This window comes from Xiphophorus hellerii, chromosome 21 (genome assembly GCF_003331165.1).
Source record: "Xiphophorus hellerii strain 12219 chromosome 21, Xiphophorus_hellerii-4.1, whole genome shotgun sequence".
In the NCBI taxonomy this organism is placed as follows: domain Eukaryota; kingdom Metazoa; phylum Chordata; class Actinopteri; order Cyprinodontiformes; family Poeciliidae; genus Xiphophorus; species Xiphophorus hellerii.
This window is the reverse complement of record NC_045692.1, coordinates 19,875,767-19,892,749: the sequence shown is the minus strand read 5'-3', so window position 1 is coordinate 19,892,749 and position 16,983 is coordinate 19,875,767. Positions and strand designations below refer to the sequence as shown.

Sequence of the window (16,983 nt, the reverse complement as noted above, 5' to 3'; positions counted from 1 at the left end):
GTGTCTGATCAAAATGATTTGAATAGTTTTGGACTAAAAACCAGATCTTTAAACAGAAATTTCTTTGGATTTATGAAACCTTTATTTGATTTGTACAAAAACAAAAAAACAAACAGTAATTTCAGTTTTTATTAGTGGAGGTAGGAAAGCATATCCTTTAGACTGGTCAAACTTTCAAGCTCAATATTTGATATAATATTCTAATTTTTAGTTGTAATACATTATATAGTGAAAATATATTTTAAATTCCCTCCTGCTGTCCTCATATTATTGTTTTACTAGAACATTGCCCTGTATCTTTATTTCAATATTCTACATGGCAATTTGAAGTAAAGATTTGCAACGCTGTAAAACAGCCCAACATTTTGATGCTGCCACCACCAGCTGACTGTGTGTGTGTGTGTGTACAGTTTACTTAAACTTGAAAGCTTCACCAAGACCCCTACAAAACACACTTTCTACTATTCTGTGTAAATGGCTACATTTCTTTCTCAGGTTTACAAAGGCTTGGACAGTTATTTAAAATCCAGCATCATCATGTGCTCCTTTTGTGAACGTTCTCAACCAGCCAGAACAAAAATATTTCAAGGACACAGTTCCTCTGAAAGAAGAGAGCATTTCTAACCCCACATGTTTGGCTACTTCAATGAATATCAGTCACACAGGTCTTTGGATATGCATACAGACAAAGCCAGTTGTCTACTGTCAACAGTTGGATCAAATATTCTAAATACATGTTAAAAAAATAAAACTAATAAAAAATCCTCCATTTCAGTAGGTTTAGAAAATTGTATACAAAGACCTGTAATGCAGTAAAAATCACATTGTCTCCTCTGTAGTCGTATAAACATTTCTTCTTCGATTGTACAGGCTACAGGCTTTTGTTCTATATTTGTACAAGTCCTGGCAGGAGTCCAGAAAAAGCAAGATGGTCCTCAACTGTAATCAAGAAATTTCTTCTAGCTTTTTTTTCTCTATTCAAACCAAATTGTTTCTTTATTCAACAAAGTTTTCATTTTTTCAAAGCTGAAAAATGTCAGATCTGTTTGGTCTCCACAAGCCAATATAGAGACATTTAAACCAGGACTTACTGGCTCACATGGTAACAAGCAACTGGTTTCCTGCCCTTTTGAGGCCCACTGCCAGACCTCAAAAACCTTTACAGCCAGCCATCCCTACCACACTGGAATGCATAGTGAGACAGATTCAACCATCAGCATCTCAAATTGTTACACAGTGGCCAGTTTCTTAATAAAGTCCAATAATCTGTGACGCAGGCAGCTGCTAAGCCCTCCTTATGTTGAGATCAGCTCTGACAGTTTGCCATTGGAGCCACAGGAACGAATGGGTGAAGGTCGTCAGGCATGCTGGCGCTCATTTCAGGATGAAGCTCAGATTTAGAGACAGATACGGCACCGTGAACTGAACCAGGAACACCGTCATGCTCTGGCATGGCTGCGCTTTGGGAGGCTGCAGGCGACTGGCCATCGGTGTCCATCACAGGACTCAAACGGTCGTTTTCAGCTACTGCGGTGGTGGGGCAGCTGGTGGTTTTCTCCAGCCTGATGTATAATGCCCTCATGGCCACAGGAATGGACATACATCTGAGATTAAAAAATATATATTTATATACACACAAGTATTATGAAAACAATTATTAAAATGTGTATTTCTGCAATAGTACAAAACAAACCTAGTCAGAACTATGGAGATGTATTCGTCCAGTATGGCAGTAGATAAATCATAAAGTCCTCCTCCAAACAACTGGCAGGTGATCTGACGGGGATTAGGTATGTTGACCAGCACTGGTGACAGAAAAGCACATGAGTCTATATGTTTTCTAAGTAGTTCTGTAGAGGTTATAAGGTATATGTGTTTCAGTTGCAATAAAGAAACTATGTTAACTTCAGTTGGACAAACAGAAAGAAGTTTGCAGCTGACAGTGACCCTGAGCTGGCAATTTCATCATTTTTAAGACTCCTTTTACAGACACCAATTACACCACTCTGAAAAATTAGGCCACAAATTTTAAGGTGTACATAAATAGACTAAATATTTTTTAGTTAGAGTTACAACTAATGTATATTTTTTAACTTTCCTTACATTTTGAAGCAAAAGGTTTACCAATAAACACGGTTCATAGATATTTCTTGTTAAAGTTGCACACACTCAGACTCACATTTACAGTTCAGTCATTTTTACTTCATTTAAAAATCAGTAGTTTTAGCAGCAACAGGAGTAGTATATTAATATACACCACTTTTACACTACATATAATCTAATGATGTTAATGGCTAAGGCAGATTCAAAATGCTTAGAGTATTTCTACAGGTCCACTACAGTTCTTTTGAATTTACAGAACACAATGTTCTTTATCAATTTATGACAGAAATTACTGCAGAGGACAGGCTTTAAATACCAAACCTGCAGGAACCATAAACCATATGAAATCAAGTCTGGAAATTCAAACATTTTCCTCCTATACTTATCCAGACCTGAAAAATACTTAAATTAAGTGGCTTTTTTCCCCCATAAAATTCTCTTTAAAAAATGCTTACAGACAGCAAGACGGTCAATGTGGGGTTGACGGAAGGTCACGGAAATGCTGGTAGTGTACTCTGGGCGAACCTCAAAGTGCAGGTCACAAACTGAAGCTGGTGGGAATTCACAGAAATAAAGCAAAACACAACATAAATATAATAAGAGCATTACAAGTCTTCTTGGCAGCATCCCTTCCTCCATATTGGATATAATTCTACCACATGAACATCCTCCCACCTGGACTGGCACTCTGAGTCAAGCAGCTCCTCAGCAGGGTGTTAAAGGCACACTGGTGACGCAGCAGCTCCAGCACGGCTGAGACGTGAGCCGGCTGGGTGAAAGGAACGCTGGCCAGCAAAGTTGCTCTTTGTGTGGGAACATCCCACGAAGAATCAGGGAGAACATAAGTGTGCATCCCACCCTCAGGAAAAACCTGGACGACACATTTCGATTCTCCCTCAGCATATATTCCATAAGAATTTACATTGACAAAAAAATAAATAAAGCTAAAAGCAGATTCGTACCACTGTAAAGATCTCCTGTCCATCTAATGGCTCTGAGGGGCTGTTTGCACTTGCAGAAGCTTTCATCAGAAGCTTGGGTAATGGTGCCCACTGGAGGTCACAATCTGGTATAGTCACGCCTGGAGAAACAATGGAATAAGTGTGGAGCTTTCGAAAACAAAAAGAAGTTAGATTTTTTTTCTAGGAAAGGTTTCTAACCTGTGATTTGTCCAACTCTCTCCACAATATGAAAAAGCACAGGTATTGGTGTCTTCAGTCTGAGCAGGAAACACGTGGGAAGCATCTCATTCGAAACCTCACTGAAAGCAGCGACTGCAGGACAACTGGCTCCAAGATGCAGGTTTATTGTTAACTAGCAGCTGGGACTTTCACATTATTCTACTGAATGAGAGACTAAAATAAAATACAGACCTCTGAGTGTCCAGCTGAGGAGCCTCTGAGATTAGAGATGTCGTCTGAAGCTTGCGAGTCAAGTCGCTGACTCCGATTGTAGCCCGGGCTGCCTGGACAGCTGGTTTGAAATCCTGCAATTCCTCAAATGCTATGAAATAAAAGAATAAAAGATGCAACTTTGAATCTGCTGCATGATCAGACATTGAATTGAGAAGAGAAATCAGAAGCCAAATCAGAATCTTACACAACTCTGAGTTCTTCAGGCAATCGTTTGGTGAGACATAGAAGTAAAGAGATGGAGGATAATCTGGAAAAAATAAAATAAAAAAATAAGAAATCAGATCCTAAAAAGAAAAGAAATCCATGTGTATGATTTAGTGTAAAAAGTTCCAACTCGTGCCTTGTTTTTCTGCCATTAAAAAGCCAACCCTGCCATTGTTTATTAAGCCCATTTGAGCTTCAAAGCACTTTGGTTCACTAAAAGAAAGAAAACATCGTTAATGAATAAACAGTTTAATTCAAGTTGTCCAAAAGCGGTGTAAACCGTTACTGCTATTTTTAATAGTAACTGCTAAAAATCACCATGTTAGCCTTTTTTGTTACTTACTTTGGCATATCTGATATTTGCTGAAGGTCTTTCCAGAGGCATTGTAGGGATTTCAACATTTTTGATTTTGTTTCACTGTGAAAGCAAGAGATGGGAGGCCAAATGGTAACTATTCCAGATTTTAAAAGTGAATTGTGAACGTCTTAGGAAAACCTACTTGTCTCCAGGAATGTTGTACTGAGCAAACAGTTCTCCCAGCCTCATGGAAAAATCAGAAAAGTTATTGGACCTTTAAATTATCCAGAAAAAAAAAGGAGAATTAGCATTTGCAGGTAAATTACTCATCTAACGGCTGAAACTGTTGTTGTTATCCAAAGTTGTTGCCGATAAATTGCCTGTTTCACCTGACAAGATGTCAGAAATGTAAATTTAACATTCCGTCATCGCTTACCTAAGAAGATGCAAAAGGGACCTGCTGGGCTGCAAAGCAATGTTAGTGCATTAGTGAACAAAATTCAAAAAGAGGGATAGCTTCATATTGTCTGAAGGGCAGAGTCAGCTTACAGCAGGGTGTTCTCCCTGTAGAGCCACCTTTACCTCCTGCACCTCACCAGACGGCAGCAGCAACACTTCCAGGTAGAAAAAGTCAGCTGTCAGGTAGCAGGTGGACTCAGTAAAGTGAAAACCCATCCTAAAAAAAAGCAAAAAATGATATATGAATGAAGGTTAGACACTACAATAAATGATGCATCAACTACAAGAGAGCTAGATCTGAGATATAAACACTTTTATTCACCAGCTCACAAAGTTTTTTTTAATTATTATTATTTTGTCATGTTACAACCAAATGCATTTACCCTTGTTGTTTGGCGATCATTTCCAGTCTGCATTTCATGCTGTTCATAGTTGGTGCTGAAAATTAAAGAAAAAAATAATGTTACCAATATTACTGTGCTAGGAAGCAGAAAAATGAATCATTGGAATATTTGTTTACCCTGAAGCTCTTCCTGGAGTCTCTCCAAAGATCTCACAAGCGGCTCACAAGGTTTGGATTCATCCCTGGATTTCTCCTATTGTGGGACAAAGGGAAGTGAAAACCCAACAAAGGATGTGTTGTGAAGCAATGTGAGGCTTGTGTCAACAGTCCAGTGCTGTCTGTCCCCTCAACGAACACGAGCTGCATGATACCACAGCAAGGGAAATATTGACACTGAGGATCCTTTACACAGAGTCTTAAACAGAGGGCAAATATACTGTGAACTCATCCTTTGGTTTGAGAATCTAATTTCTTCATAATCCTTGCTGGTCAGTATTGTATAACTAGCCCCAGCTGCAGTATCCCTTTGGGCCACACATCACTTTAGACCACCAAGTAATAAAGATTGCCTTACCATACTCTGGAGACTGACCCCTGCCAAACTCCACTTTAAATAAATCCACAAATATTCTCCTCTCTGAGGGCTCCACCCATGAAAATCTCAAGAAAACTCAACCGTCTTCTACTTCCAGACTCTCTGCACGCGGGTTAGCTTTGTCGTAGCCAGGTAAAAAAACCAAAAAAACAGCCCCCTTACTCTACACTTTGCTTCGCACAGAAGGGCTATTGTGTCCTGGAGGCGTGGACTCTTCTTCTATGTTTTTTGGCAACTGACCAACAGCAAAGTCGGTGCATTACCGCCTCCGACAGGCGCGCACGCTGTTTAAGTTTTACATTTTACCCAATCGTTGACTCGCAGGTTGGAGTCCTATTCTCATCAAATGAGACCTGAAAGGCGGGTGTATATAAAGGACAGTGCAAAGGGACCTGCTCTACTAGAGCACCTTAGTAGTCGTACATTTTTTTGTGAATGGAGTGCGATCCCCACAAAAATTCAGAAGTGCATGACCAGATTACGCGCGATGCCAATGCGTGTGAGCGGAGTTGACGCGTGCCTCCTTACGCACGGCACCTTAACCATCCTTCACTGCAAAAAGAGAAGTGCCTATCCGAACAAAATGGCGTGGCCAACACCGAACGGCTTAGTACAATTACGCTGCTGCCATTAGTAAAAGTACAGGCAGACTACAATTCTACAGCAACACAGAAAATCAATATCATTCACAACTTCTTCTGTTCGCTGATTAGCCTGGTAGAAATTCTACCGGAGGGAATCCAAGTAAACAGGAGAAAACCCAGACTGGGCTGTAAAAGAGATTTGAATCAAGCGGAACAGCGCAGGAAGTAGTGGCCAGACTGGCTTCAGTATATTTAAAAACGGCATGATTGGGCTGCATAATAAACATTTGCACATTCGACCCTTTGTCCTTAAACTTTTATATCATATTGTTGGCAAACACACTATATCTCTCAAGCTCTGAGTCTTGTTCCACCATTCTGCATTACACAAAAAATGTTTTTAATATTTTAACATGTGGGGACTGGGCTGGTCACAGAACAAGGTTAAATTTGTGTCCAATGAGCCATTTCTCTGTCAACTGGCCATGTAGTGTGGATCATCACCCTGTATAATTACTCGTTTTCAGTTTCCTAGTGGAGTCAATCATATTTTTATTAGCTTAGTTCAAAGAGTTCCTAATATCATGTAGATTCCCAGGGCTTAGTCAAAAAGAAACAGTCCCACAGCATCACAGAACCTCTACTGTACTTAGCTATGACTGCGTTTATTGCCAACAATAACACACTAGCAAACGTCCTACATTTAGGTTAGTGATGGAAGTAAAAGTGCAGAACTGGCAGCTTTATTTACAAGAAATATTTCTCACTGAGGTTGTATTTCTCGCTGAATGCACTTAAATAGTTTGAGTGTGAGCTAATGTAATAAAACAAATTTATTCTAAGGCGTTTACATAAGATTACATTCTAATGTAGATGGCAAGTGAGACTAAGTAAACATCAGAAGCACATCAGTGTCCATAGTAATGATCAAACAAAGGCTCAAGTATCCCACTATGGATGATCTAATGGGAGTGCATCGCCACACAGCAGTTCCTGATTCATCACGTTATATTGTTAAAGGGCCCATCCCAAACTGACTCAACAACTGTAAGGCAGTTTTTATTCTTTTAAATGAACGTGTGATTAAAAGGACAAAATGTTTGCCTTAACCATAGATTGCCTTACCATGCATCTGCGGACAAGCTGAAATGTGTGATTCCAACTTCTCTCTGCAGACTTGCAGTGCAAGTTGGAAATGCTGATATTTTTTTTTCATTACTGAAAGAAAACCAAAGCAGAAAATGTCAACTGTGGCAAATGAGATTAATTTACAGTACATTATTACTGTAGCCGCTAGAGTTGGCTTTTATAGCAGGAAAGTGTAATTAAATTTTCAGCACTTTTCAACAACACCTCTAGTATTTGGCCATCTTAGTGCCTCTCCAATGTTTCCCCATTTAGGCAAATTGGCCCAATTCATATCATATCATAAGCTTCACGAAAATTATTAAAGTTAGTAGCATCAAAATAAAGTGATTTTTTTTTTAGAGACAGAAGAATCAGTTTAAATTCAAAAGTAAAACGTAGAGCTGGGAGAGTGTCCCTGGCGGGCGGGCGTTGTCAGACAGAGCCAAGCCCACAGGACGTTCAGTCAGCCCGCTGCTAACAGCTACCGCCAGAGTCCCTGGAGTTAGCCACTGAGCTAGCCATGAGCTAACAAGCACAGGAAGCAGAGTGTTTTTATTTTGCCTCTTCTCACTCACCATTCGACTATCATTCTGCCCCAAGGGGAAACCAGTTAATTTGCAGGTATGTTGTTCTATTAAAGCGTCTTTTAACCGCGGCAACCGGTTTCCCCCCTTTTTGCGCGTTAGTTGTGATTAGCTGCTGTGGTACCAACCGCTTGCTGCTAGCTCCTCTTTTCCCCCTTCTGCTATCGACAGAGCTGTTCAACGGTGTAAGCATCTGTTGCTGGGTGTCAGGATAATACAGATTTGATTTTAGAGGCGTTTCAATCAGCCTGAGCTTCCCCGGCTGCTAATTAAACGTCAGGTGACATGTTTACCTGCTCCGTGCGGTTTAGGTAGCTGCTCGCTTAGCCACATCGCCCACTTTAATAGCCTCCAGGCTTGGATTTTGAGTATTTAGTCTGTACATTCGTAGTTTAATCATCTGTTAACGGGGTTGTACATGTTTTCCATATCCTCTTTTATTAGTTTGCTCAATTATAGATTGCTCAGTTACCAGAAACTAGCATTTCAGTGCTAATTTATCTCTCTTACTGGTTTATACTAGGAAAATGATAATAGTTTTTCCCTTCAAATATTATTATGTAAAAAAATAACATAATTTAATCGTTTTATCAAGAGAATGAGACTCTTACAAGGCGTTTATAGTTCACTATTTTTATTATTTGCACTTACGTTAAGTAAATAATAGGTGAGCATTACATTAAATGCTAAATCGTTGTATTGACTGACAGCTGACGTTGCAAATTAGCTTTTGTTAATTTGTCTAATGAAGTATTGGCAGAATTCCCATGTTTAATCCTGCTTCCAAGTGGTTTGCCTTGGCCTGTGCTGGGAATGGGCCTTCACCCACGCATTTCTATGCATCATGATTCCCTTATGGTCTCCATGCATTAGTTCTGACCACTAAATTGCTCTTGCAGATGTCAGATTTGGGGGAAAAAAAACAACACATCACCAGATGCTGCCTGGAAATATTAATCATAATAAAACAGTTTTATGTTACACATGTCATGCGTATCAACGATCCTTCATCAACTACAGGATACTCCTGCTACATTCTGGGAATTTCCCAACTGTTTTACCTTCAATGTGAAAGAAAAGGTGCAGTTAAAAATTAAATGTTGATGCATTTTAGTAATATTTTAATTCCAGTGTGTGTTAAGGCAGTGTTGAGATGTTTTGTCTCTTATTCTGAAAAGCCTGAATTGTTTTACCGCAATCCATCATAAATTATTTAATTTCCCATAAGAATTGCACATACTGGTCAGTATACCTTTAACACATCTCCACCTTGTGAATCATAGTTGCCTTTCAGTCTTGTCCTTCTTTGCATAAAGAGACTCTTTTGCATTCAGTGAATCTTTTCTGCACACTTTGACTGCTGCATGCGTTGCTTTCACAAAGCGTTAGAGGAAACGGCACGGCAACTATTAACCACAAACACTGTAAAGCCTGTCATTTATGGAACAATGGTAAGAAAAAAGCTGCTTCTGAAAGAAAACCATGTAAAGAAACAGCAAACGTGGGAGAAGGTGATTAAATAAATTGGACATCACACTGGAAACTATTGCAACTGTAAAACATGATGGTGGCAGCATCATACTCTGCAGCGGCGTATCCTTCTGAGATTCACCTTCCAGCTAGAAAACATTAAACACACAACCAAATTACATTGAAGCTTGACTGTGTTTTGTGTCAAAGTACAGAATCAGAGGCAAAACTTGAAGATGAATCTTCAGTCATTTTCCATCTGTTCTGACTGATAGTGAGCTATTTTAGAAAAAAAATTGGGAAACTTTTTAGTGCGTAGATATTCAAAGATAGTGGAGACATACCCCTAAAAACCGCTCTGGTGAAATTACAGCAAAAGGTCGTTCTAAAAAATACTTACTAGAAAGTAACGTTCAAATTCAATTGCACAATATGCTTTTATTTGTAAAGAAAAAAATTACACATGTTTTGTTTTCCTATCAATTTATCATGCATTACTTTGTGTTGGTGTATCGCATAAAATTCCAGCAGAATACAGAAAAGTTTGTGGCTAAATGAGAAAATCATAATAAACAGAGCAGCCAGAATGTGATTTTCTTTCTTTTAAATTATTTCATCTTAATTTAATGATAAATGCTGCTAAATGAGTAATTTGTACCAGCAATCAAATATATTTATCTTCTCTGGCATTAAAAAGATGAATAATTAAATTATTTCAGTGAAAAAAGGAAGAAAGCATATTAGGAGAGAGGGAATAAAATGGAGACAGTTTAATTTATCTGGTGCGATCTGAAACAGTTGCTCTCCACAGCTTGTTTAAGTGTAACATCCGTCTCTCCTGACAAATCCATCAACCTGCAGACATGGAACAAGGAGCCTGTGGAAATTATGATGCAATGTTTTTATTATTTTCTCCTTCTCGCTGTACTTTTAACAGGAATTTTTACCCTGCACTTCGTTACACCTGGAATCCTTTTACGATCTTCTTTTCGCAATCCCATCCATTCACCCGCTGCCTTGACCTTTCACCCCCCCTGCCCTTGACATCTACGCCAAGCCATGGCCGCTACGAAGCCCAAAGGACAGAACTCTCTGGCCCTCCACAAAGTGATCATGGTGGGCAGCGGAGGGGTGGGGAAATCAGCCCTCACCCTCCAGTTCATGTATGATGAGGTCGGTGTCTCGCATTTCAGCAGGCATGTGAAGCTGACACGTTTCTTCCACCTGTAACCGGTCAAATCTACTTTTTTTCCCCAGTTTGTTGAAGACTACGAGCCCACTAAAGCAGACAGCTACAGGAAGAAAGTAGTGCTGGACGGTGAGGAGGTGCAGATAGACATTCTGGACACGGCCGGCCAGGAGGACTACGCCGCCATCCGGGACAACTACTTCCGCAGCGGCGAGGGATTCCTCTGCGTATTTTCCATCACAGAGCTGGAGTCTTTTGCAGCAACAGTAGACTTCAGGTGCGAGAGAGCGTATCTACATGAACACCCACACTTTTTCCTTTCACTTAACTTTTTTTGAGTATACTTGGGGAAAAAAGCACTCTATAAAAAAAAAACCTACTACCATAGCAATAACTTTTGTGCCTTTCAAGTCAGCTGTCTTCCCCATGATTGTGTCGCCTACTGACCTAGACAGTGAGAACGTTTTTGCAGGCTCAGGAATCTTTTGCAGGAGTTCATTAGCTGATTAGGATGTGACACTGTGAGTTACCGATATTCGCCTTAAAACTAAGACAATTTTATAATGGAAATGTGGATTTAAGGAAACATATCCTTAATACCTGCTTAGAGGTTGTTATTTCCAAAAAGGTACTTTTAATTAAGACGCACATTCCATTGTACCTGTACATGCTCCATGGCTGTTTTTGCAGAGAGCAGATTCTGCGAGTGAAGGAGGACGAGAATGTGCCCTTCCTCTTGGTCGGCAATAAATCGGACTTGGACGACCGGCGGCAGGTCAGTGCGGACGAAGCGAAGGCTCGTGCAGAGCAGTGGGGCGTCTGTTACGTGGAGACTTCTGCCAAAACCCGTGCCAATGTGGATAAGGTTTGTCGCCCCCTCCTAGTTGAACTAGCTCATATTATGTTATATAAATATAAAATTTAAACTTTTTTTTGTTTGTTTTCAGGTGTTTTTTGACCTGATGCGAGAGATCCGAGCGAGAAAAATGGAGGACAGCAAAGAGAAGAACGGGAAGAAGAAAAGTAAAAGCCTGGCTAAAAGAATTAGAGAGAGATGCTGCATTTTATAGTGGTGAAGGAGAGCAGGCTAGCTGCTAGTGTACATGTACATTTCTCAGACTTTTGCATTTCTTTTGTGCCCAGACCTGACCATGACTTTCTGTTCCTGGCTAAAGCAGGACCTCTGACCGTGCATCAGGAAGTAGTGAGGTGGCACTTCATACACCATTTTTAGCTCTTAACTTTTTATGTGCTGACACTCAAAATAATTTATGATTTATGTAATCTCTTTTTCTTACTCTTACACATGACAGAGTTTTAATAGATGAGTGGTGTTTTAATTTTAGGCCTGAGCTTGCCAAGAAGCCCTAAAATGTCCCGAAAACCCCCCGAACATTTTAATTGTAAAGTGTATTCATATTATCTTCAGACAGCTGTACAGGTGTATGTTCAATAGAGAAAGACTGAGACGTTTTCAGAGCCAAGGCTTAAACTGGGAAGGTGTAGTCAGGAAAACCCCCAGACCATAAATAGAGTCCACCGCTTTTGCTTGGAAATACTCAGCATTGCAGTGTGAACTTCTGGTTCAAGTGCCACCAAGTAAATATAATTTCCACTGGTTAATCTGGAAAGGATTATATTAAAATAACGCCTCCCTTTTCTAAGCAGGTGCCCACATCTGTTGCCATTCCTACTTGTTTTTTGTGCAATAACATGCTTTTAAACACTATTTTCTGTTTTTTTTTTATTCTCCTCCACATGAAACACTGTAAAATAGGCACACAATTTTTCCATCTCCTTCATTTCTTCCTGTCAGTTTGTCTTCTAAAAATGCACAAACAACATTGATCACTACCCTGAATCCTCAAAGGGATTTCTGCAACACTTGAACATTTTTCAGTCCTAACGTTTTAGAAGTGTTACCTCGCTCGGCTAAGGAATTTCATTGCCTTTTTTGTGATTGAGGAATCCCTGGTGCTCTGATTAAAAAAAAAAAGAAAAAAAAAAGGTGATTCCATAACACTACATGCAGCTCAATACTAAAAAATAATTGCTTCCAGACAACTTAACTTTTTCTTGGCTCAGACTTTTAATTAGCAACTTTATATTACACTAGTTTTCATTTAAATGTATCTCTTATTTAGGAATAGCTTAACAGAAGGAGGAGTTAGAGGATGAAAACAAGCAAAAGCAAAGATTGAATTACAATTTCCTCTTTCCAAAAACGTTGCCGTCAGCAACCAAAGAAAACTGCTAGGTAATACAAATAACAGGGTTCCTACACCGTCTTCAAAATTCTGAACCGGTATTGATGAAATCAACTTGTCTAGAAAAACATTTGTCTTCATAGACTCTTATTTGTTCCTTTATTCCAAAATATTCATTCCAGATCTTTCTACAGATAACAGTTTAAATAAGGTTATCTCTAAACTGCTAACACACAACACACTCAAAAACTATTTTTTCTCAGAAAACAATAAAATTGTTATTAAAACAGAATTTTTTTTTTTTCCCTGATAAAATGACAAATTAATATGTATAAAGTCCAGATGTTTCTTTCTTGAGATAAAGGACTCACTATCGCAACAAAATCAAACATAAGCTCTTGTTGTCTCTATAACGGCACATTAAAATGAAAGAATCTTGTTTTTTGCAAAATAATAAGCTAATGAACAGGGAGAAACTCGTGTGGATCCATTTGCACGCGCAGTTTTATTCATCTGGATTTGTTTGTGCGTATGTTTGGGTTGGAAATCCATGCAAGTCTTTGTTAGTGAAGTCCCTTTCGGTTGGAGCGCTACATCAGCCATGCAGTTTAACATTGTTTAACACAGAACCGCGCCCACGTACCGTGGATCATGGGCAGCAGGTTTCTAGTGTTTTGTGTATGGAAAATACTGATTATGAATGTTTTTTTAAAAAAAATACTTCTTAGCTTCTACCTACATGCCAAAAATGACCTAAAACACGATTGAGCAATTTAAAAATTTGAGTCTAGATTTTTCAAGTGAAAAATGTGTAGGAACCCTGAAATAAGTGCCCAGTTGTTAATTCCAGTGAATGAGAAATTTCCATGGTGAGCATAAACCGATCAGCACTACAGCGTTGTGTAAAAACAACCTTAGCAGAGGATCGACAAGGGGGAAGTGAAACAGTTTAATTGGTGTAAGAAATGGAAGTTTCTGAGGGCTTTTGTAATTTTTGTGCAGTGCGTCACGGTTGCCTCTCTGTCCGTCGTGAATGTGAATAATCCCTTCTTACTCATCCTGTAATTCTGAACTGCCAGTGCTTTGCAGAGCATAGAAGTCATCGACGTTCTACTTTTTTTTTTGTTGTTCCATCAGCTGCATCCTGTGGCAAGGCTTCTCTGTAACATGTTAACAAAAACGTCATGCTTTCCTTTTTTTTTTTTTTAGTTCTTGTAACTGGATGGTTTGAGAGGAAAGTTGATGTTTGAATAGCACAGAAAGCAACTGGCTGCTCTTCAGCAATAGCTAAATTTGACCAAGAAAAGAAAGAAAACCACCAACTAAACCCTTCTATTCTTAAGACTGAGGCTCTAATTATTAAGACATTTATTTTAAATGTCTACACTTTTTTTCCTCCAACAGCCACACAAAGGTTGTTGCTAACATCCAGTCTGATTATGTTTTAAACTATTGATGTGAGCGTAAATACAGTTCCGGTCAGACACTTCTCATGGGCATGGATATTATACTCATTTAGGGCTTTAAATGCTTTATTTAATCATTTATCTTTGCAGAGTGAAATGATTGTCAAACATACAACTTAACTAAATTTAAAAATTGGATTTAGGTGCAGCAATTGAACTATTTTTCCACAAAGTCAGTTTGGGACTTCCGACGTTTTTGTCAGGCTTGGTGAAAGCAGCATCATTCTGAGGGAAACATTTAGCTGTCAGTGGTTACTGTGGGTTTTGAATTTCTTTATAGCCTGTATGTATAAATTTGATCAATTTGATGAATTCAAACTTGTGCATTATATTGTATTTTTTAAAATGCATTAAAGTAGTGTGCTTGATTAACCAAGTGACAGAAGAAAACCCACTTTAGATCATTTATGAAGATCTAGTATTAGTGTTGCATTCTTGCCCATGAAAAATGGATCTAAATTTCTGTCCAAAACTTTATGTGGTGTCTATGCAAAAGGTTTTTTGGAACTGGAACAAGGGAATGTAAAAAATTTCAAAATACCGTCTCTGTGTCTTTTAAACTACCTTTCAAAAAGGCGAAGCGCAGTAGAAGCACTTCAGCTCTAAAGCTCTCAGTAGGAATCCGATTTCAGCTCGGAAAACACAACATCATCCAAAAGTTATGCATCTTATTAGATTTAAAGTGACTCAGTGAGAGTTCATCGATTTCCCGAGTTAATGCGTAAAAAATGCACAATTGTGTTTCCTGATAGAAACGTGACGCATGTTGAGCATTAAGCACACAGAGGCAAAGAGTTGGACTCTGGAGAGAAGGAGGCTAGACCCAAAATGTTGGGAAGCCATTACATCAGAACACAAAGCGGTTACAGATGTTCTAAGGGCTAACCTTCGGCGCATCACACAGATTGGGCTCTTCCCAAAAAGTTAGTGAGACTTGGGAAGAAACTAAGAAAGACCCCAGTTTGTTTTGAGCAGGCCTTCCCCTACACTGTTCCTGTTTTTTGTTTTTTTTTGCTTCATTTTCATGTAACGAACTTCACAGGCCAACACCTCTGCAGGACTCTAAAGCAGATATTGTGTGAAAAGCTGCAAGCAGAATGTCCTAATGGGGCTTTTAATTAACTTGCTTTACCTTTTTCTATTAATGCCCTTGGAGTGATGACAGCTATCTACGTCTTGGACTGGATGGTTGTTGTACGTATGCCATCGGTTAAATCTCTCCTTCATGTTTACTTATTTTGAGCATTATCACTAATGTAGCCTGTTTGTGAATGCAAGAGGTGAAGCTTACATTTCAATTCATTTTTTGTGAGTAATTTGGAAATGGCAAATAAAGTGGATATTACTAATAACATTTGGAGATGTGTTTGTGAGATCTTGTGAAACAGCTGGTCTCTCTCACTGTGGTCATGTTTCGTTTACTCTGAAAAGACAGGCTGACCTTTAAAACGAAGAGCTTCCTTAGAAACACTTCGCTTTTCGGCTGTTTGTTTTTGTTTCTTTTTGCGAATATGCTGAATCTCTGCAACCTCCTGACCTTGATATTTCAAACAGAATTTTATCACATACTAGATTACTTCTTTTTTTGTCATGGACATCAGGGAATGCGTCACAGGATGTCATCTGCTTCACTTCCCTAAACGTTTGGCTGCAGATTATTACAAAAAGCTGGATTTCAGTTGAATAATTTGTAATCATTCTCAATCACAACAAAAAGTCACATCTAGCTATGTTTACTCTTTTTTATTTTCCATTATTAATTATCTTCATGTTCAGTTTATTGGGAAATTTCTGCTGGCAAGTAAAATATTTATTTAAGGAAACCATGATATTAGATCAAAGTTTCTCTTTGATCCAGTGAACTACCTGCTGCAAGCATTGGAGGGGATGGGGGGAAATAGTTATAGTGGCTCTAAAAAGTGTCACACTCCTCTTTCAAATTAATTTTGATAATTAAAATGGAGAACATTGGAAATATCTCAGAAATTAAAGATAAGACAAGGCCGGAATTAGTCTTGGATGCTACCAAGAGGTCACATTTCCAACAAATGCTGGTTAAGCCTTGCATGGGATTAAGGATGAAGCGGTATAGATATATAACATATGTGGGTTATATATCACATATATTTCACTTTCCTTTCAATACTGAAAAAATGACCACAATGCTGACATTGCTCTGCTGCTTCAGATAAACACCCAACAATCTTTCACCATTATCACTATTATGTGACCAAACAAACACCAAATGTTCTTTGCCTGGAAACGAATACGAAAACAACAAGATCGCAAATGCGTATCAGTGATAACGTTTTTTTCTTATCCAGCCAATATAGATATGTTGATTATCAGTATTGACTATCATCAGCCGATATCAATGTTAATCATATATTGTACATTCCTACCTGCGGCAGATATCTTCTGTAATGTCCATATATTTGAATTATGTTGTAGGTATGGCTAAAATTGGCTAAAATCCTGGATCTATGTTATAATCTGATGGAACTGAACAATACACTTTGGTCCATAATTGTAAAAGATAAGTTTGACATGAAAACAGCACCGAACGACACATAAAAACACTATTATGCTCTGGGATTACTTTCTGTACATGCAGCAGGTTTTTGTCAAGCTGGAGGAATTTTTCCAAGTTTTAAATGTCAGTTTGTTGTGACCCAAAACCTTCCAGAAAGTTAAGGACCTAAAGGAATTTCATTAGCATCATAGTGAGTCCAAACATAAGTCCAAATCCACTAATTAATTACTTTGTAAGAGGATGAACAAAGTTTTGGAATGGTTTAGGTGGAATCCAGAACTAAATCTGATAGAAAATGTTACAAACTGATTTTCTGAGAATGTACGCAAGGTGAAATGGACAAATATTGCTAAGTGAAGATATGAGAGGCTGACATTTGACTAAATGCTAAATGAGTAGCAGGGG

General features: G+C 38.7%; 2 protein-coding genes across 5 annotated transcripts; one reads left to right on the top strand and one right to left on the bottom strand.

Moving 5' to 3' along the window:
• Positions 1 to 115: 115 nt before the first annotated feature.
• med1l (mediator complex subunit 1-like) lies at positions 116 to 8,134 on the bottom strand. 4 transcript variants are annotated; one of them, XM_032550687.1, is made up of 17 exons: positions 8,007 to 8,134; positions 7,127 to 7,219; positions 5,000 to 5,075; positions 4,863 to 4,917; positions 4,570 to 4,696; positions 4,457 to 4,485; positions 4,223 to 4,294; positions 4,066 to 4,140; positions 3,859 to 3,935; positions 3,703 to 3,765; positions 3,477 to 3,606; positions 3,264 to 3,388; positions 3,066 to 3,184; positions 2,779 to 2,974; positions 2,559 to 2,654; positions 1,694 to 1,805; positions 116 to 1,604 (listed from the first exon to the last, which is right to left on the bottom strand). In XM_032550687.1, exons 2-17 carry the CDS (start codon positions 7,127 to 7,129, stop codon positions 1,307 to 1,309), a joined length of 1,653 nt encoding a protein of 550 aa, XP_032406578.1. In that variant the 5' UTR covers positions 7,130 to 7,219; positions 8,007 to 8,134; the 3' UTR covers positions 116 to 1,306. The 4 variants fall into 4 exon arrangements, with proteins under 4 accessions (XP_032406578.1, XP_032406577.1, XP_032406579.1 ...); XM_032550686.1 differs by lacking the exon at positions 8,007 to 8,134 and adding an exon at positions 7,842 to 7,986; XM_032550688.1 differs by lacking the exons at positions 7,127 to 7,219; positions 8,007 to 8,134 and adding an exon at positions 5,397 to 5,858 and having other exon boundaries at positions 3,264 to 3,322.
• Positions 7,571 to 15,399, top strand: ralaa (v-ral simian leukemia viral oncogene homolog Aa (ras related)). The gene is made up of 5 exons (XM_032550690.1): positions 7,571 to 7,750; positions 10,121 to 10,356; positions 10,441 to 10,649; positions 11,063 to 11,237; positions 11,320 to 15,399. The coding sequence occupies exons 2-5, from the start codon at positions 10,243 to 10,245 to the stop codon at positions 11,440 to 11,442; spliced, it is 621 nt and encodes a 206-aa protein (XP_032406581.1). The 5' UTR covers positions 7,571 to 7,750; positions 10,121 to 10,242; the 3' UTR covers positions 11,443 to 15,399.
• Positions 15,400 to 16,983: the final 1,584 nt, after the last annotated feature.

Excerpts from the sequence above, each read along its gene's own strand:
- med1l (XM_032550687.1), bottom strand. Across the intron at positions 4,486-4,569 it reads TACAGGGAGAACACCCTGCT|CCCAGCAGGTCCCTTTTGCA; the intron begins GTAAGCTGACTC and ends ATTGCTTTGCAG. Across the intron at positions 3,185-3,263 it reads GAGAGTTGGACAAATCACAG|GCGTGACTATACCAGATTGT; the intron begins GTTAGAAACCTT and ends TTGTTTCTCCAG.
- ralaa (XM_032550690.1), top strand. The coding sequence starts at position 10,243 with ATGGCCGCTACGAAGCCCAAAGGACAGAACTCTCTGGCCCTCCACAAA. Across the intron at positions 10,357-10,440 it reads TCCAGTTCATGTATGATGAG|TTTGTTGAAGACTACGAGCC; the intron begins GTCGGTGTCTCG and ends TTTTTTCCCCAG. Across the intron at positions 11,238-11,319 it reads CCCGTGCCAATGTGGATAAG|GTGTTTTTTGACCTGATGCG; the intron begins GTTTGTCGCCCC and ends GTTTGTTTTCAG.